This window comes from Salvelinus sp. IW2-2015, linkage group LG10, assembly GCF_002910315.2.
Source record: "Salvelinus sp. IW2-2015 linkage group LG10, ASM291031v2, whole genome shotgun sequence".
In the NCBI taxonomy this organism is placed as follows: domain Eukaryota; kingdom Metazoa; phylum Chordata; class Actinopteri; order Salmoniformes; family Salmonidae; genus Salvelinus; species Salvelinus sp. IW2-2015.
In genome coordinates, this window is record NC_036850.1 from 20,551,406 (window position 1) to 20,572,831 (window position 21,426).

General features: G+C 40.8%; 3 protein-coding genes across 3 annotated transcripts in view; all 3 read right to left on the reverse strand.

Annotated features, from left to right (window-relative positions):
* dennd2b (DENN domain containing 2B) overlaps positions 1 to 8,798 on the reverse strand; it is a 105,262-nt gene extending 96,464 nt beyond the window's left edge. The window contains exon 1 of the mRNA XM_070445480.1: positions 8,495 to 8,798. The gene's annotated coding sequence lies outside the window, so the exon portion shown is untranslated. The remainder of the gene's footprint in view (positions 1 to 8,494) is intronic.
* Positions 8,799 to 9,189: 391 nt separating this feature from the next.
* LOC112081160 (transmembrane protein 9B-like) lies at positions 9,190 to 12,840 on the reverse strand. Its single transcript, XM_024147313.2, is given in 6 exon segments — positions 9,190 to 10,614; positions 10,896 to 10,936; positions 10,939 to 11,026; positions 11,729 to 11,837; positions 12,209 to 12,300; positions 12,625 to 12,840. Coding segments are annotated over 6 exon segments (513 nt in total). The 5' UTR covers positions 12,652 to 12,840; the 3' UTR covers positions 9,190 to 10,458.
* A 1,488-nt stretch (positions 12,841 to 14,328) lies between these two features.
* Positions 14,329 to 21,426, reverse strand: part of LOC111969145 (signal peptide, CUB and EGF-like domain-containing protein 2) — a 20,910-nt gene continuing 13,812 nt past the window's right edge. The window contains exons 15-22 of the mRNA XM_023995085.3: positions 19,759 to 19,774; positions 18,395 to 18,565; positions 17,471 to 17,638; positions 17,016 to 17,177; positions 16,562 to 16,759; positions 16,078 to 16,230; positions 15,810 to 15,889; positions 14,329 to 15,620 (exon numbers count right to left, since the gene is read on the reverse strand). Of these exons, the coding sequence (XP_023850853.1) occupies positions 15,474 to 15,620; positions 15,810 to 15,889; positions 16,078 to 16,230; positions 16,562 to 16,759; positions 17,016 to 17,177; positions 17,471 to 17,638; positions 18,395 to 18,565; positions 19,759 to 19,774 (1,095 nt within the window). The 3' untranslated portion in view covers positions 14,329 to 15,473. The remainder of the gene's footprint in view (positions 15,621 to 15,809; positions 15,890 to 16,077; positions 16,231 to 16,561; positions 16,760 to 17,015; positions 17,178 to 17,470; positions 17,639 to 18,394; positions 18,566 to 19,758; positions 19,775 to 21,426) is intronic.

Sequence of the window (21,426 nt, forward strand, 5' to 3'; positions counted from 1 at the left end):
TAGGGTCAGTTTGTTATATCTGGAGTACTTCTCCTGTCTTATCCGGTGTCCTGTGTGAATTTAAGTATGCTCTCTCTAATTCTCTCTTTCTTTCTCTCTCTCTCGGAGGACCTGAGCCCTAGGACCATGCCTCAGGACTACCTGGCATGATGACTCCTTGCTGTCCCCGAGTCCACCTGGCCGTACTGCTGCTCCAGTTTCAACTGTTCTGCCTGCGGCTATGGAACCCTGACCTGTTCACCGGACGTCTACCTGTCCCAGACCTGCTGTTTTCAACTCTCTAGAGACCGCAGGAGCGGTAGAGATACTCTTAATGATCGGCTATGAAAAGCCAACTGACATTTACTCCCGAGGTGCTGACTTGCTGCACCCTTGACAAACTACTGTGATTATATTATTTGACCATGCTGGTCATCTATGAACATTTGAAATCTTGCCATGTTCTGTTATAATCTCCACCCGGCACAGCCAGAAGAGAACTGGCCACCCCTCATAGCCTGGTTCCTCTCTAGGTTTCTTCCTAGGTTTTGGCCTTTCTAGGGAGTTTTTCCTAGCCACRGTGCTTCTACACCTGCATTGCTTGCTGTTTGGGGTTTTAGGCTGGGTTTCTGTACAGCACTTTGAGATATCAGCTGATGTAAGAAGGGTTATATAAATCAAATTGATTTGATTTGATATATGGCTTATAGGCTAATAGTATGCCCAGCATGCCATTTAGATACCAGTAAATAAAATTGTGAAAAGGCACCCTAAAGCTGTGTGGCTCCACTAGACAATGGGTTTCTATTATGGGTGATGTGTGGGCACTGGGCATAGCAGCATACATATAGCCTACCAGTCTTACCCAATAACTGGGTGTGTGTATAATATCATACACATTGTCTGATAATGCCAGCCTAAAAAGCATCTGGTGACATCCCACCCTCGCCCCTGTTATGCAAGCCCTGGCCAGAGAACAGAGGGGCCTCCCAATCTTGCTGCTGACAATCCAGTCCAGTGAGAAGGAAAGGTCATTGTTAGACATGCACAATAGACAGTCTGTTCGGGAAATGTTCAAGAAAAAGAGCTTGCAGCTGCAGGGTCTGCCTAGTCGCAGTGATAGTGATAGCAGGAGGTACCCCTGGGGGAAAAAGGTCTGGCTAAACTGAATCTAACAGAGAGATGCCCCTCAGAGAGAAAAAATATGATCCACATTAGAGGACATAATAGGCTATAATTATGGATATTCTCACTCAACAGCATTAGTAAATCTGAGGCGGATGTAATCTCAGAACGTTTGTAGCTAAATTATCCGTAGCTCTCAAGAACCCAAGGAGGCCCAAGTGAGTTTACAGTCCCTCTTTTGAATTGAAAAAATGATCTCGTACTCCACAATGTAAACTTTAGTTTGGCATAATTTATTTAGCCTCAACTCACTCAGTCCGATTTAATTTAATTATTTTGTCATTCACATTATCTACTTGAAAGAGCTCAAGTGGGGATGTAACGCTAACAACAAGGATAACGTTAACGTGGTACATCCCCAAAACTGTTACGTTACCAAATACGGTAAAATCACTAAAATCACTTCAGCGAAATATTTATTGTAGGCTATACTTTAGGTTTGTCAATTGATACAGTCGCATATAACCACGAGATGAATTTGCGCTTTCCYAACTCTGTCTGTACAGCATTCAGATACTTTTGCTGCAACTAGCTCGTTAACCTCGTTAACCCTTTATAAACTATCCCCAATCATGTAAAAAAAAAAAAAAAAAATCAAATGACGACCAGCTTTACCTCAGAGTAGCGCCTCATTTCCACAGCCATTTTTCCCCCAAAAAAGGCCAGCAAATATCAATCACGTTAGATAAATTGTAGCAAAAAAATAAAACGTTTCGTTTTGCCGGATAGCTGCAGCTTTCCCACTGAACTACGAGTCATGTCTTTCCAACCAAATCCCTCCCTCTTTGAGAACTCCTCTGGAGAGGCGAGGGCTGGACTAGTTTCCATGGAGATGGGTTGTTTGCCCCCCACTTCAATGGATCTGGCCCCTTTCCTCTATCCCACGCATAAACTTGCAGCAGTTCTTTGTCTATTCAACAGTATATTTCATAGGAATGACCAAGAGAGTCAGATAGGCTCTGGAATTATCCTCAGGACATCATTATCATGTGGTCCACATTCCATTTGGATCTTTTTGACACTCTCTTCCTAGCCTTCTAACAGCATATAAAGAGAGTGACAGTTGGGAGTGCACAAGACAACGCTAGAGTGGTCTCAAATACACACATGCCAGAGGGGTAAGAAAGTCTTCGAGTTGGAAACTAAAGTCAACAAGTGACTATTACAACATATAAAGTGTACAGCATGATGAGCCAGTACAGTATATTCCCACATTTGGAGAGAGAAATGTATTAATCAATAACAGCTACGAGAGAACACTATGTTTAGTTATGGAATGAATAACTACTCAACTCAGCGTGGATATTCTCTCAGGGAAACAATTAGAGAAGATTTCTGTGTAATTGTATGGTTTTGGTGTATCCAACTATTTATAACACAAACTAGCAAAATCACAATGTAACAAGAACATAATCAATAGGCCTACACACGTTTCAACTACAGAATGGTACTCAGAGATGGAGAATGAATCCGCTATTTATCCAGGAGATAGATAAGATGTCAAAACACATCTCAGAAGATAAAGTCAAGGTTGAACCTTTAAAGACCTGTGTCAATTAGTGAAATCGTGTAATTATGAACAGCCTCAAGGGCTTGATGATGAGGCTATCTCCAGAGGGAAGGGTTTGTCAAAGACATAATTTCAGGTCAAACTGAATGACGAATACACAGCTAATGAGTTGGAAGACAGTTGCCATGATTAGTCCCAACAGTCATACATATCTTTAAAATTAGGAGTATAGACTGTTATCAATTAACATAATACTTAACAAAAAACAAGTTAACAAAACACTTATTTGACAAAACTATTAACAAGATCCATTAAATGTTTTTTTGACATTATATGTAATTATACTAGGACATTATACTGGTTGGAGACATATCCCAAAGTAATAATTCAGATATTCAAAACAGTGAACACATGTTCACTGAGGACAGTTGCCAGAATCCATGTACATATTAGCAGATGTGATTCCTTGTTGTTGGACTGCAGMGTGGATCCTGTCGCTCTCTGGTTGGTTTTATATAAGTGGGCTCTAGACAGGCTTAAACCTCATGCTCTGCTCTCCCAACATTAAGCTTCCCAGAGCACACATGCATGTTGAGAAACAACACTGCAGTCTGAGTCCAGACAAAACAATACCCAAGGGGGAGGATGCCTGCTATGAAGATCACCATACCCAAAGTTGTGTCTGTTTTTCACTTTCTTAAGTGTAGGTTACCTCCAAGCAAAACAGCCTTTACATTGTTACATTGTTGTAATTGTTGCGATTTTTGCAATTTTTGTTCTTTGTCATCAAAGAAAAATTTGGTCGGTAAACAATATGTATATAGTCCGTAAACAATATGTGCCCTACCTTTACGCTACTGATTTCTGGAACATTTTCGATGCACTTAAGAAAAACATGAAAAAATACAAACAAGCCACATGAATTCAAAGTATTGGAAACATGCATGAGTCAACACACGAGTCCACTCAACCTTGCTCTGGTTAAGGGAACAGCTATTGGGCCACAGCAGAATTTGAAAAAGAACTGAACATTTCTATCCAAAACAATTGGCACGAAGTCTACAATCAAGAATCAATGTCCCCTTTCACAGGAAAGGATGCAAAAGACTGAAATGGTAATTATAAAGCCTGTCTTTCATATCTACTCTATAATGCAATGCCTAATCATCACAAACAAATGTCAGTTTACAGCTTACCCATAAACCAATTCTCTCATCAAACCCTCTGAGCATCAGCAGTAGAAACATAGATGGGGGAGAGATCAAATCTAAAGCCATTCCACTGGGCACAGACATCAGTTCAATATCTAGTTTTGATTTACATTTCGTTGAGTTGTCAACTAATGTGAATTCTGCGTGAAATCAACAAAAAATGGTGCCATGTCATTAGATTTAGGTTCAAAGTTGGGTGAAAAATAGACGAAATTCCCTTACATTGATTACTTTTTTCAAATCCAAATTTTGTTGAAATTATGTGGAAACAACGTTGATTCAAAATGTGGAGTCGATCTACCTGTCATGAATAGAATCCACACCACAGTTCTACCAAGTCTCCAACTACAGTATGTATCATATATTTTACTCTCAGTGTGCACTATTTCATACAGCCCCCCCGGAGCATCCTTTCATTCTACTGACTGAGGAACGGAGGAAGTCGTAAGATGCAGACATCCGACTCATGTCCCATAACATGTCTCCAGGAAGTCCACAGCTTTGTCAGTATGTCGTTGTACTCTAAGATCTAACTATACTGAACAAAAATATAAACGCAACATGTAAAAATGTCTAAGATTTTACTGAGTTACAGTTCATATAAAGAAATCAGTCAATTGAAATACATTCATTAGGCCCTAATCTATGGATTTCACATCTGTGAATACAGATATGCATCTGTTGGTCACAGATACCTTTAAAAACAAATGMGCCTCACAATGGGCCTCAGGATCTCGTCACGGTATCTCTGTGCATTCAAGTTGCCATCGATAAAATGCAATTGTGTTCGTTGTCCGTGGCTTATGCATGCCCATACCATAACCCCACCACCATGGGGCACTCTGTTCATAACGTTGACATCAGCAAACCGCTCGCTCACACGACGCCATACACGTGGTCTGTGGTTGTGAGGCCAGTTGGATGTACTGCCAAATTATCTTAAATGATGTTGAAGGTGGCTTATGATAAAAAAATGAACATTCAATTATTTGGCAACAGCTCATGTAGACATTCCTGCAGTCAGCATTCCAATTGCACACTCCCTCAAAACATGAGACATCTATGGCATTGTGTTGTGTGACAAAACTGCACATTTTTGAGTGGACTTTCATTGTCCCTAGCACAAGGTGCACCTGTGTAATGATCATGCTGTTTAATCAACTTCTTGATATGCCACACCTGTCAGGTGGATAGATTATCTTGGCAAAAGGAGAAATGCTCACTAACAGGGATTTAAGAAATTTGTGCCCAAAATTTGAGAGAAATAAGCTTTTTGTGTGTATCGAACATTTCTGGGATCTTTTATTTCAGCTCATGAAACATGGGACCAACACGTTACATGTTGCGTTTATATTTATGTTCAGTGTAGTTGTCTCTCAGACATGTCAAAGCCTCATAAAGTATAGAGAGTACTGAGTGGACTCTTGACAGCTTTGTGTTTCAAATTAGCAGAGGTACTAGTGCTGTTTCATACTGGGAAAGGCTGGATCCAGTAGCATGGATGCACAACGAAGAACAACCTCCTGGAATCCGCTGTGGTGTCGAGAAGTCGGGTCTTCAGGGTTTCTTCTGTACAATGAAAGCAATACATTACGCTGCTTCTCTGTGAGTGTAACATGAGAAAATCAAATACAGTCCAATCATAAATAAGCACTACTTAAAGAGAGACTGTTATTGTTTGTATATGGCTACTTTCACAAAAGAATGCAACCTTTTTCATTGCTCGGGCTCAGGAATTTGTCCACAGTTTTGATGGCATAAATCTGTTTTAAAATCATCTCCCTGAGGTCTACAACTCTCCACCTTTTACACCTGCTAAAACCATTCAGGCAAAGGGAAAAAACATACGACCAGGCCAGTGTTTTTTGGACTCGTTACAGGTCCAATGTACCTTGCGTAGGATCCATCGGTCATGTTCAGTGAATCCACAAAAGCCTCTGAAATTTGACAGTAACCCTCTCCAGTACACTGTTGAGCTTTCACCACACCCTTACCACAAAATATTCCTGTGAGAGCCTCTCCTCTGGCATCTGGAGATTTTAAATAGCCAAGGGCCAGCGGGTCAAGGGAGTTATGGAAATGAGGATGGGCCAGTCGCATACGAAAGCCTCCAAGCAGCCTAACAGCATAGGGTCTGATTGAATCGCAAGTCTAAACTACTTGTTTTAACATAAAGATGTTTTTTTTAGGAACAACATATTCAATTTCAAGACAGGTCATGAGGCACCCTTTAAACTTCAGCAGTCGAGTCCTCTCATGTTGATGATGTCTATCCAATACTACTGCCCTAAGGCCTACAGCAATGAAGAGATGACAAGACTCACACTATATATACTTCCTCTCCACCTAAAGTACCAATTTGCATCAAAATAAGCTTCAGGGCCTGTAGACTTTTCAGTGGTTCATCTAGTATCATAATGTAATCGTATCCATCTTATTTTATCCCTTAGCATCATAGGGCAATAATATGATTCGATCTCATTCTGTTGCTGAGAAATATCTCAAAATGGACAAAAAGCAGAACTTTTTGTTGTCACAAGGAAAGCTACTAGAGGCATGTAAGCTATTCTGTGTGTGTTAGTGTTTGTTATGCATACTTGTAATAGGTGCTACAGCCTCAGGCATCACTATGGCCCCTATTGACTGTTCTCTCCATATGGAGTCCATTTGGAATCTGTGACCCATGGAGAACGCTGTTACCAAAGGCTGCCATGAGACTTTTAAAAGATCTGCCACTGCTGTCCCCATGTACAAATAATACACATCTCCACAGATCTAAAGTCACTACCGCACATGGGATTTATTTTTAATTTTTAAAAACACCCGCCTATGTTTTGCAGCACTGTTGGAATTGGGCAAACACTTCAGGACACGATCCTGTGCCGTATTTGTTATCAGGGAGGAAATTGGCAGCCTCCAGTCACATTAGCCTTCATCCTGATTAGTTCAATGTGTTAATGGTATTATAGCTGTCAGCCTCACATACTGAAAGTAGAGGAATGTCCTGCACATTGTCTTAATTCTTGCTCCAGATGCTTTTTTAAAGGCCCAGTGCAGTCAACATTTAGTTAAACCTGTGTTTTGTATCATATTGTATAACAGCTGATGAAACTAATACTGCAAAAGTGTGAAAACATTTGATCAGTGTTATTTCCTGATAATTGGTGGTTGAAAATACAATCTACACAGGACCTTCTAAACAGCCTGTTTGCATGGGTGAGAGTTTTGGCTTACCTGGTGTCATCACCAGGCGGTAAATTACTTAATAGACCAATAACAAAGAGAGTTCCAAACCTCTCTGCCAATAACAGCTAGTTTTAAGTTTTCCCTTCCCCACTCAGACCACTCCCAGACAGTCCAAGCAAAATTCTAGCTCGATAATTTTTTTGATAAAAACTATTTTTGCCCATTTTAATGGAAAAATATTACAGTAAGGTACTTAATTGTTACTCAGAAATTATTTGATATTGATATAAAAACAGCTCCATTGGGCCTTTAAGAATTACAGGATAAACACATGCATGGAAGTAGTTATTCTCCCTTATGAAAGAGATTTCTATTCTGAGAATGGGCCCCTCCTTAACCACAGTATTTACTCAAGAGATGTCTAATAATTCATATTCTAAACATAGGAAATCATTGTACTGTTATAGACAGGAATAAATCATACCAAATAGCCCATAATCAATTTCAAGCACAGAGAGTAACTGCTCAACAAGGACCTACCTATACACTCTATTATCTTGCATTTCAGTGGCATTGAAAGGTATTTCCAGACAGCAGACATAATGTTAGTCTGACCATGGTCAGGCAGACCTTGGGAAGGTTCTGACTGAAGCTTCTCCTGCAGGGATGCAGCCTCTATGAGCCTTGAAATGATTCCCACTGTCTGACACTGAGGCACTGAAGAGGGGATTGAGGAGACAGACCCTCTCCGTCTGTCATTAACCAAAGAGGGACAGATAAGAGCCTGGCCCTTAAAACACAGGATGGGTCCTATTAAAAGGAAGTACCTTGGAGTATTGTTTTTGCTTGGACATGCAATAATTCAGTTTGAAAGAGTTTCAGGTGAAAGAGTAGTTCTAATACTTTTACTTTCGTCTAGAAGCCTGCATTCCCCCACGCATGAAGCAACATTTTAATACTTCAATAAAAGCATACTGCAAAGAAAAAAAACAAATTCACCCAAATCCTCCCATATTGACTGATATTCAAAAAGTAAGAATGGTACAAAAGATTCATATATTATTTCAGTTAAGATGCCAGATTGGGTACTTAGGGTAGTTCCTATAAAAGGCCTTAAGGCGCCCCCTAGTTTATGTTCACAGTACAGCACTTGATTTTGAGGTTACTGTATTGAATAAAACAATTTTGGGGAAACTGTTGTTGGTCATAGGTTATTAATTCAAACCAGCAAGTCACTCTCATAAAAAAATCGCAACCTTTTTGTGGCAATTTTTTATGATTTTCTGCATTATTGACCACGCAAGTTTCATAAAACAGAAAATGCAAGAATCAGTTTCATAAAACAGTTAATGCATTATATTAAGTTAAGACTACAATATATGGATTTACTGTATGAACAAATTAAAAGGAAAACGCTCCTTACCGTATCCTTTATGCACTTATTGGAGTATTTTTCAACAATCCATTCTTTGACAACGCAAATGTAGCTCTTTTGCCGAGTATCCTTAAATCTGAATTTTCTGCACCGAGTGTAGCCTACTTTTTTTCTGGATAACGGACTGCATGCATACAAAAAAATAAAAGGGGAGAACAGGAAACGATGACGGCAGCTCTGCAAAAGTCATTGAAAAGTAAATAAATGATCACTATTGTCTTGTATGATATCAACATACTGTCATTAGAGATAAATTCATTTTTGCAAATTTATCCTGTAATTTTATCCGTGTTCTATTGTTCAATGGTGAACTTGCGAAATAGCCTGATTATTTTCGTTCAGATTTCGTTCCCTCTTGGCTATATTATGAATGATGGATTTTTAATGCATTAATACAATTTAAATGCATTGGTTATTGACATTTCTCATCAGTTGTAGCATTGCTGTTTATCGCCCTATGCATAGCAAAGCCCTGTACTAAAATGATCATATTGATAGAACTCCGATGGTATAGTATACCTGCCATTTTGTGCGCCTATCAATGTCTGCATTAGTGCAATATGTTTTTGTGCGCCTATCAATGCGATCATCAATTTTGGCTAATGTATTTTACCTTTTATGTTGAAGCACGACTCCTGGAGGATGGTCCAGGAATTTGACATTATCAGCATTAAACAAAAGCATTATAAATATTACAGAAATGTATTTCAAATGTGATGTTATCACAGATAAGAGTTAACACTTTCATTAGGTCACCCAACAGTAGAATTTTCTACCCACTTTACAACCACCCAAGCTATCCCAAATGATCATTAAAAAATGTTTTACATCAGTGTAAAAGACAGATGGTGGCATCAATACTGTCTAACATACGACAATGACAGTTATTTAAAGTTTGAATAATGGTGGATCTCATAAATGTGTGATTCATGTCAAATGTATCTAAATGGAGAGGAGTAGAAGCTGAAAACAAAACAGGCAAGGTGCAGAGATGGTGTACATCTACTCTAGACAGTGACAGCTGAGGGCTCTGACTACAGTAACACACACATATATTCAAAGGAGAGGACTAATGTTTACATTAAATGTACCATCGGATGATAGGTTAAGTCAAAATGTCTCCCAAATGCTACATTATACTTACAGGAGAACATGATACAGGAGTGTTCACACCACGAAATGCATACATCTGTACATCAACTGTTGTTCAGGGTAAAAGGTTGTAAATAAGTTTATACATCACTTCTTAAAAAACATGCTTTTTGACAAGAGACTGATGCTACACATTTTTACTGTTTCCAACTCATTCCCATCTTCTGTAGTTTAGGTAGCAGATGTTACATTTATTGTAAACGTTTTCATTAGTTTGAGTGATTAATTTTGGTATGATTATTTTTTTGTTTGTTATTTACTCTACCCTCAAATGTCTCACCTAATTTCATTGGTGACTTGGCCAACATTACTGTTATCAGAAGCTACCAATATTACTGTAAAAGAGTGCATAGTGTCACCCATTGTTTCTACTTTATCAGAAGCCAAAGATTATCATCAGCTTGTGCAAAATGGCACACATCATCCATTTTGTTTTGTAGGGGGGGGGGGGCAAGCAAACTAACATCTAACTTTCTATTAGTATTATTAAATCAGAAAGTATACAAAGTCATACAGACACTAGCATATCTTAAGCCAAAGGTCTCAAATGCAACACCCCACTTCAACCTACTGATGTAGAGACCCTTTATGATCACCTCCTTAATACATAGAGCTTTATGATCACCTTTCATGGAAATACAGGTCCAGTGAGGAACAAATCACCAATAAGGATGAAGCTTGGAAGTTGGGAAAGAATCAGACAAAATAGAAGAAAAAAAAAGAAAGAAAAAAGAGGGAACACCCAGTCACAGTAACATTTTTTTGCTTCACCCCGGGTTTTTTGTTTCCTGGGGATGGGTTTAGCTGAGCACCACGTGGCGGTCAAACACAGACTTCCTCTGTTCCTGGACCTGCCTCCGCCAGCGCTGCTGAGCGTGCTCCACTTTGTTCAGCATGTTTGGGCGAGAGGCCGAACGAGACAATACGTTGTGGGCGTTGGCAAAAGGCTGCTGGTCCTGACCCAAAGAGAAACAGACATTACAGTGAGGAGGACAGTGAAATTGTGACAAGCTAGGATTTACCTTTTTTAGAAACATTTCCAAACACAATTCTCTACGAGCTATTCATCAAATCAATTTACAGCATGAAAGAAATCTGAAAACATCACCACATACATTGCCCCAACAAGTCACACAATACGAGATCCACAATCAAACAACAAAAATGTCACAGCTACAACAACTGCTTTGACTTAAAGGCCACCACTATAGCTGGGATGGGCAACATGAACACATACCCCGACATCATCATCATTCTGAAGCTGTGAGTGTCCAAAAGCCTCCTCTTCAGCATGGGCTCCAGCAGGGTCAGGTACACCATATAGAGGAACAGCAGGCCCAGGATGGAAAGGTAGATTATGATAGTCACCTGGAACACAGTGGACACAAATCAAATTAACATTTTATTTGTCACGTGTGCCAAATACAACAGTTAGACCTCACCGTGAAATGCTTACTTACAAGCACTTAACCAACAATGCAGTTCAAGAAAAAGAGTTCATAAAATATTTACTAAATCAAATAAAAAATAACATGTACATGACAATAACGAGGGCTATATACAGGGGGTACCGAGTCAATGTGCAGGGGGGACAGGTTAGTCTAGGTAATTTGTAAAATGACTATGCATAGATAATAAACAGTGAGTAGCAGCAGTGGAAAAACAAAGGGTGGGGTCAATGTAAATAGTACGGTGACAATTTGATTAGTTGTTCAGCAGTCAAACTCATTAACCCATTAGGCCTTGGCTGCCTGCAACCCATTGACTCCATTTCAGCTCCACCGTAATAGACAGAGTTGACTGGTTAGTAGCAGAGCACATGCCGATGCTATCCCACTTGGGCAACATCGTTGCGTGATATCCCATCGGCAAAATCGTAATGCTCCTGTGTCAGGAACGTTGAATAAAATTTTATTTGAACCTACTTTGCCTGTTGTCCTTCTGCCGTTGGCAATTTAAGCAAAAATACCCACATGAAAGATGAAGAATCATCTCCTCTCTGCTTTACCACATGGCAGGATAGCAACGGCACATGTGCGGCTAGCTGGTCGGTAGATTTCCCAGACTTACCTTGATAGTTCCAGAACTCCTCTCCTCATATTTGCATTCACAACGCAGACAGTACGCCTCCACATCCTTTCCATCAACTGGCATTGGCTCCACAACATGAAGGCAGTTACTGAAAACAAATATACAATTAAATCAAAATATGTCTTTGAAAGCACAGTGAGGTTGAAGTCTGTAACAGTTTTCCAAATATGATTTGAGATCATTCATATGACAGTGTAAAATTACAGTTAGCCTAATCCATCAGACAACCCATACACTCACCACACCTCAGAGAGTGGTCTCGTTCCACTGCATGCATCAACCAAATGGTTGCATGCCACATCATAGACTGTCATCGATTGACAGATTGTTATAACATATAGTGTGGTTAGCTGATAGGTAAAATACCCATTCGGACGTTGTAAGATCTGGCAACGTCTAACCAGTGGAACGCGACCATATGTAATCATCTTTAAATGACATCATGACAACACAACATACCAATCCTTTAGAGATACATTTTGTTTGTAGATCTGTCCATCGATGTCTCTGTACGGTGGGCAGGTACATTTACACCGGATATCCTCTGAATTCTATGGAAAAGGAGGGGAAATGTTCAGGCTGTGATATCAGAGAACATTTAATGCCATAAATGGTAATATAAACTAGCTGCCTGCCTTCTAAAATAAGCCAGTGGAATAATCACATTTACTGTAACTGTACAGAGCAGGTTACCAGCTAGCTAGTTAACTAACTTATCCATTGACTGTCGTCACAAGAAAGGACATAATAGCCTGGCTAGCTAGCTAACTACAGTAACTAGCCAGCTGACTCAACACTAGCATTAAACAATGTCAATTTAAATTGTTTTTATGTATTTAAAGCAGATGACAGTCATGTGAACAACAACAGTCTACCTTCGCATCCGTCGTCTGTGTTGACATCAATAACAAACCAACAAGAGAGAGCAGCTTGAAGGCAAACGCTCGACATCATTTTTCTATGTTGAGTACCAGAATACAAGCTACTAAGAAACTGGAGAAACAGTATACTGAAATCAGATACACGTTTTTTTTTAACTGACAACAATTCTTCTGCTAGCATCAAACATTTCTTCGACTGGTCAGCTGACAACGGTATGACATCTCTTCCTGTACGCGTAAATAGTATTCCCCAGGTAAACAACTTGTCGGAACAAAACACTATAGCAATGATGGCCTTTCTGTAAGGGTCCGTGCTATCCGGAATCCGGAATTTTAGATAATCTCATAGAACAAAGCGTATAAAATCTCCTAAACCTGTGTTTACAACATACCTTATTTTTTGGCGTTTTTCAAAAACCATACGACGAACCATGCGGAGTTAGAGCCTACAAAAAGACGCCATTACTATTTGTCTTTATAAAGTTAACATTTTAAAAGGTTATGGCAGATAGCCGGGGAGTCAGGTGTATTCGTGGTTAGAGCGCTGGACTAGCAACCGAAAGATAGCTAGATCGAATATCCCGAACTGACAAGGTAAAAATGTGTCGCCCTGAACCTGCCCTAACCTTTTAAAAATGTTACCTTTATAAAGATAAATAGTAATGGCGTCTTTTTGTAGGCTCTAACTCCGCCATGGTTCGTCGTATGGTTGTTGGATAAACGTCGGATAAACGCCGATAATAAGGTATGTTGTACAAGGCAGTTAACCCACTGTTCCTAGGCCGTCATTGAAAATAAGAATTTGTTATTACTGACTTGCCTAGTTAAATAAAGGTAAGATATTCACCGGTAGTATAAACGTGAAGCATCCGCTTGGCGTTTCCACAAATATGGAAGCTCTCTGGCCGGCATTCTGCACATTTTCTCATCGATTAAACATTTTATACAATACAGTTTGTGTTCCCAAACTAAAAATATGTTATGCAGACTTTACCCATTGCCAAAGTTGTAAGAAACCACGTTTAGGAGTGCAAAGGCGAATTGAGTTATTGCACACGCCACGTTCCTAACGGAAATATGCAGAGGCCAATAGGATCTCCCTAACTCGTGCTTGGCTATACCCAACTCCTTGCTTGTCTCCCCACTATTACTTATTTGTTATTTGTTTCCGATTGGAAACGACAGGCTGTGGTATTGGTTTAGTTATGCAAATCGTTGGTACGGGATAAGGTTCGTCGCGAACCACGCTTCCCGTGACAACGACGTGATTTTGGAGGTATTGGCAACGCGAGACTAGGGTACATTTAGGTAGGGTCATCCCAGGGACGCCTGATCGCATAACCCTTCTGTTTTCTTACAGTGTCTCTGATTTCCCAATGCCTCTGATACAGTGCTGAAAATATATCAATGTGAATTTTAAGTAATCACACATAGGTGACAGTGTGGCAGGCAATTTTTTGTTTAATTCAAGAGCAAAAACAATTATAACACAATAACTCATGTTATAGAGCCTATATAAAAAAACGACATAATTAATGTATTATTTTGATTTGGACATTGTTGTTGCTTATATTGAAAATAGCATATCAGAAAGTAAAAGAAGTAAAGCAAAAGCACAATATTATGTTTATTCGCTTTATTTAAAACATATTATATGTACAAACATAAAAATATAGACATACATTTATTTGCTAAGTCATAAGTGAATAGAGCATTCTATTTCACAAACCTCTCATTCCATATCTGGAATGTATAATCTCACTTGATCCCCTCATATTGCTCTATATTTCTAGTCACACCACTCAATAATCTCACTTCTATGAGTAGTGAAAAGTAGTCTTTGGTAGCTGTTTGAATGATCATAGTGAAGAGCTAGTCTTGATCCATGGGCATTTGTTGTTCACTCAAAGCCCAGTGGCATGGAGTATTCACTGTCCAGTCATTTTTAAAGTACAACCATGTTTTCAGGACAGCAAAAATACAGGTTGTGAAGGGATGTGTTGATACTGCACACGTGTCAGGAATGCAGTTAACTACAATACGTTAACATTTTCATCTAATACTTTTTACACAATATACAATACATTCATTAGGCTATTTTATTTTGTGGTATCACTACATTCTTTGTAGTGCTTTAAAGTTCCCACCATAAGGTCACATTTGTGCTATATTCTTTTCTCATATTCAGGCATATTTCTGTCAACAATTCTGATCTAAATGTGAAACATGACTTTAATAATGTATGTTATAAGTATACACTATCTATGTGGTTGACATTTAGCATAAACCTCAGGTAACTTTTTATACATAATCAAGAGTCTTTTCTCATCTGCTTTCAATGCTATTGGTGAAAGTTCCATTAACCATAATTATTTTCAAGATGTTGTTGTTACACCAGTATGCAAATCGAAGCTTTCATGAATTTAAATGCTAACAATCAAATCAGCTTACCACTTCAAGCTTTATTCCTGAGACTGAAAGTTTCAAATCAAAAGGAAAAGACAAAGTCTGTCTAAATGTTGCAATGTTCACACACAGGAGTGTATGAAAGTATCAGAGTTAGATGTGGTATCGAAGTACAAAAAACTTAGCTCTAGAATGTAGACCAGATGTGATAGCGGGAGCTGCCACTTGTCTCCACCATGACAGTCCACTACCCACCTATTCCCAGAAGGTCCAATTGAAGTCCATTTGAGGAAAGTGTCCGAGTCCATCTCTCTTAGTCAACTCTAGACTCAGTCAGTCTCTGTACAGAKAGGAMAAGTAAAGGACTCTTTTCTAGGGAMTAACTGGTAYAAGCGMTTTCTGAGATATCCACYAAGCAACTTGATGATAGTGCCTTCTTAAGGGCGAAGGAATCTCAAGACTTTAGAACGTAGAAATCGGATGAAGGATTTGGGGAACATTTCTCTTGACTCCTGTGCTGTGTAGTTGAAGAAGTTCTGTGGGTGGGCCAATACATCAAACAGTGCCTTCATAAGCTTCTTGTCCTGAGAAGAGAATGTAAACCAACAATTAGTACAGGTTAGAGTTCAATCTGAGACAGAGCCAACAATCATCTGACATTTTTACGTTGGTGCTCAAGTGAAGTTTGCATCCTGAATTTCTTATTGTGTCCACAAGAGGGTAGTATATGTCAGACAAAAGCTTTTTCCACAGGAAATACATGAAATCTTTACCTTGAGAATTTCTTGGTGATTTTCAGAGGCATATAATCTTCCATCTCTGACTATATCTTCGATGAGTTCCTGGTAGTCCTCTGAAACATATATCATATATAAACATACCCAAGAGTATATTTCTATATTATTTGTGCAATTGGAGGTAGGTGATATATATCCAGACTTAAAATTCCCCAAAAATTACATTTCACAGACACTTGATACATTGTATTTAAGCATGTGTAAATTAAATGTAAATATTTCCACCAATAAGGATGTCTCTTACCATCATAGGTCACATAAGGGACTTGGAAGCCCTTRCCACTGTTCCCTTCATTCGATTTAAACTGTATCCACAGCCTCTTGGAGCGGGAGGTGAAGGCAATAGGCCGTTCATAGGTCTGGCAGGTCTCATAGGTCGTCACAGAGTTGGAGAGAGCTGTGAATTYAGGAAATGGTCACATTATGACAAATCAAACACTAGTGCCATTCATTACTCTGAAAGTGGCAAGATCTAATGGTCTATTAGAAGCCCATAGTAACCCCCATGATCTCTGAGAGGTGCTATGCTATTATGCAGAACCTCCTACCAACACTGCCACCATCTTATAATTCTTTAAGACATTCATCACCAACATCTGGTCACCTGCAGTGAAATCACATTAGCACCTTGATAACACCCAGTCACCTAACAAGCCCTAACCTCCAACACGACAGACAGAAAAGACAGACGCATGCATGCACGCACACACAGAAAAACAAACACTCACAGCTCTTTCTCATGACCAGGTAGTCTCCACACTCATCCTCGATGGGGAGGAAGATCTCTGGGACCACGATGAGGATTCTGCGCTTGGGCGGTGGGTTGATGGTCCAGGTGCACTCAATGTTGGCTGGGTAGTTCCCTGGGTAGTTGGGAGACTCGATGTAGCCAGTGAAATCTCCCATCTCTCCCCCACAGTGTCTGTCTGTGAGGTGACAGGATAGTGTCAAATAGTTTACGCTGCCTTGGTGCTGCGACGCTCATTATCTACAGTAGCATCTCAAAGCAGGACAGGAGCAATATTTATTTGAGCACAGTAGAGAAATCTGCATGTAGTTTTAGTTTACTCTATGTGTAGCCATTAAATACATTTAAAGTGTGAAGCCATTAACACACAAATACATACACCTTCACGCACAAATGTACGCACACACATACAACTCTTGTGTGAACATACATACTTTTGCACTGCATGATGTTGGTGGAGCCGTCAAAGTCAGTGGTGGTATTTCCTGGGCAGGAGATGCAGTAATTCTGACCAAACTCCATCTGATAAGTCCCCATGGGACAACGGATACAGCGGTGTGTGCTGGTGTTGTAGTAATGTCCCGGTGAACACTGGACTACAGGAGCAGAATGGAGTGTACCACGGTTCAGCACCTCTCAAACACCAACATACTCCAGCATAAACCAATGTAGTATATTTCCATAAAACAGAAACTGCAGGGGAGTTCCCTTAAAGATCCAGTGTGTCTTCCAAATGCCACCCTATTCCCTATATAGTGCACTACTTTTGACCAGGGTCCATAGGGCTCTGGACAAAGTTATACATTAGGTAGGGAATAGGGTGTCATTTGGGACTCACACCCAGACTTTATAGGCAGAACTACATGGGATGGATAAGCTGACCCCTCACCTTTGGTCTCACACTCCTGGAAGGACACGGCACCATTGTGTTTGGTGACCAGGTTTCCTCCACAGTGGAAACAAGAAGTGCGCCCCACCTCTGGCTGGTAGGTACCCAGGGGACAGGGCAGGCAAGGGATGAAGCCATCATGGGAGAACTGACCAGGGGGACATTGACCTGGGAAAACAACAACAGAGGACTGGTCAGAGGGATACTTGTTTCACTCAGTCTGCTCAAAGCAACATTCCCATCGTACATGTGGTCATTTAGCAGACAGACACTCTTATCCAGAGCGACTTAAAGACGAGCACTCTACCACAATAAGACTAAGGCCAGGAGAGCAGATGTCAGTGGAGTGATGTAACGCAAGGACATTATCTACCATGGAACAACCTCTCTCATATCTCCTGACTGACTTTAACAAACTCTCTCTCCCCATAGCTCTTTTTTGTTTAGTCTATTGGTGGGGAAAGCAGGAGATGGGATCTGTGGCTTAGCCACAAATTGGCTGTGATAACAGTGTTTGGGGGGGTGAAAACATGGTGGCCCCTTCTTCTCTTTATTCAGGAGTGGGCAGGGGCAGGGTGTGGCTGTTTAATTCAAACAGGGCTTGAATGTTCCGAGGCTTACACGACTTTATACAAAGCAGAACATCTGCCTGTGGGGAGATTTTGATCAGGGTATCACTCCTTCCTGTGTATTTCATATATACTCATAACAGGATGTGATTCTGACTGGGAGACTAGTTTTAAGATCACAAACCATGAGGGAAAACTATGCCAAGGTCTTTGAAGGAGCTCAGTGTATTTTGCTGCAGTTATCTTTATGATTATGATGGTTGAGTAAGTAAGTATCCAAGGTGACTCATATCTCATGTCTTGTACACAGTTAGGAGATACATGATTACTCATATCCTCAACTCTTGAGCCTTACCTCCACACTCAGAGATATTCCGCGCACCAACCGACCTGGGGCTTCCTCTCACCTCTGGCCCTGGGCAGGCCTCGCAAGAATTCTTCCCCTCTTCATCTTGGTACATTCCAGCTGGACACAGAACACATCTTCCCTGATCCCTGTCATAGTACGTTCCAACAGTGCAGCTCACTAGCAAAAGGTAGAAGAATGAGGCAGATTGGCTAGATAATAGGGACACACACACACACACACACACACACACACACTGGCATTCAAGCCCACCACAAGAAGCCCAGTGTTAAGCTGTTAAAAAGGCATTGCAAATCAACCTGATGCAGCTATGCAAAAATAAAGACACAAGAGCACTGAGCTGCTCTCCAGATGCCTTTGTGTCCCACATCAAACAAGTTCTTACACTTCACATAACACCGGTGTGCATTGGGGAAAGAACTCTACATACCATCCTAAGCACCCTCACCTCTACCAAAGCACACACAGAGCCAGTCAAAATGAGTGTTTGTCTGTTATCTCACAAGAGCGTGCAAAGCCTGATTACAGGGATGCACACCATCAGCTTTCATTTCCCCCTTTTAATGTTTTACTTTGTAGAACAACGTCTCTAATTTATGTTTGAATTATTGTGTGTGTCTGGTGATGTCAAGAACTTCTTAAAGGGGGAAATTACATCTAATCATCTCTCTGAACAGAGAGCAGTGAAGTGAAATCATTTTGCATTTTCATAAAAAAATATCCCTCAGGAAAATCTAAGTAAGAAGAGCTTTCAGTAGAGAACCAGCCATAATGAGTTAATGAGGAACACACAAAGCCTTTAACGCACATCCATTATATGTGCCTCAGCAACTTGATTTTCCTTAAGAGAAAGAAAATGTCATTCTCTCAAGAGCAGTTCATTTTTTCTGCCTTTTGTTTATCCTGAATGACCATGAGGAGCCACCGTCGCATTGTCTCCACCAGCTTTTATTTGATGCAGAGAGCGAGAGAAGAGAAGAGTGAGAGAGAAAAAAAACTTGAAGCCTTTCAAATGCAGAGGCAATTCTATAGAGTTCTCGAATTGATGGCCCCAAAGAGGTTTAAAAGACCTTTCACCTCTATTCAAGTATTTGATGACATAGGCAAACACTATGGTATCACAATAGTAAGGAGCTGAACCCAATAAAAGGGGTCAGAGTTCTGAATCCACCCATTCTGCCTGCCCCAATCCCTTCTTGCGCCTATCAAGCAGAGGCCCAAACAGCTGATGCTAATTCATTCCCATGGTGTGGCTGAAGTCAATTCTCCGCAGCAGTTTAGTGGCTGGGGTCATGCAGAGTGGCCCTGACTGAGGGGGGATATAAGCACTCAAACTCCCAGCTTGAATAAACAGCACTTCCTAATCATCTCCAATGTTAAAACGAACATGCACTATTTTACGTAAAAGAGATCAGGAGAATACTCGTACACAGGGTTTCAGACACTACACACTGGCAAGTTTTGCTGTTGGCTATTATTGTTTTTCATAGTAATACAGTCATTCTGCCCCATTAAGTGGTCTGAAACTAAAGTCCAACATACAGCTGATTCTTATACTGGGTTGAGGCATACGGAAATGCAAATGTTGTTGTTGATCAGTCATGAATGATTTAAACTCAGCAAAAAAAGAAAAGTCCCTTTTTCAGGACCCTGTCTTTCAAAGATAATTTGTAACAATACAAATAACTTCACAGATCTTCATTGTAAACGGTTTAAACACTGTTTCCCATGCTTGTTCAATGAACCATAAACAATTAATGAACATGCACCTGTGGAACAGACATTAACACACTAACAGCTTACAGACGGTAGGCAATTAAGGTCACAGTTATGAAAACTTAGGACACTAAAGAGGCCTTTCTACTGACTCTGAAAAACACCAAAATAAAGATGCTCAGGTTCCCTGCTCATCTGCGTGAACATGCCTTAGGCATGCTGCAAGGAGGCATGAGGACTGCAGATGTGGCCAGGGCAATTAATTGCAATGTCCGTACTGTGAGATGCCTAAGACAGCGCTAAGGGAGACAGGACGGAAAGCTGATCGTCCTCGCAATGGCAGACCACGTGTAACAACACCTGCACAGGATCGGTACATCCGAACATCACACCTGCGGGACAGGTACAGGATGGCAACAACAACTGCCAGAGTTACACCAGGAACGCACAATCCCTCCATCAGTGCTCAGACTGTCTGCAATTGGCTGAGAGAGGCTGGACTGAGGGCTTGTAGGCCTGTTGTAAGGTAGGTCCTCACCAGACATCACCGGCAACAACGTCGCCTATGAGCACAAACCCACCGTCGCTGGACCCGACAGGACTGGCAAAAAGTGCTCTTCACTGACGAGTCGCGGTTTTGTCTTACCAGGGGTGATGGTCGGATTCGCGTTTATCGTTGAAGGAATGAGCGTTACACCGAGGCCTGTACTCTGGAGCGGGATCGATTTGGAGGTGGAGGATCCATCATGGTCTGGGGTGGTGTGTCATAGCATCATCGGACTGAGCTTATTGTCATTGCAGGCAATCTCAATGCTGTGCATAACAGGGAAGACAACCTCCTCCCTCATATGGTACCCTTCCTGCAGGCTCATCCTGACATGACCCTCCAGCATCACAATGCCACCAGCCATACTGCTCGTTCTGTGCGTGATTTCCTGCAAGACAGGAATGTCAGTGTTCTGCCATGGCCAGCGAAGAGCCCGGATCTCAATCCCTAAGAGTACGTCTGGGACCTGTTGGATCGGAGGGTGAGGGCTAAGGCCATTCACCAGAAATGTCTGGGAACTTTCAGGTGCCTTTGTGGAAGAGTGGGGTAACATCTCACAGCAAGAACTGGCAAATCTGGTGCAGTCCATGAGGAGGAGATGCACTGCAGTACTTAATGCAGCTGGTGGCCACACCAGATACTGACTGTTACTTTTGATTTTGACCCCCCCTTTGTTCAGGGACACATTATTCCATTTCTGTTAGTCACATGTCTGTGGAACTTGTTCAGTTTATGTCTCAGTTGTTGAATCTTTTTA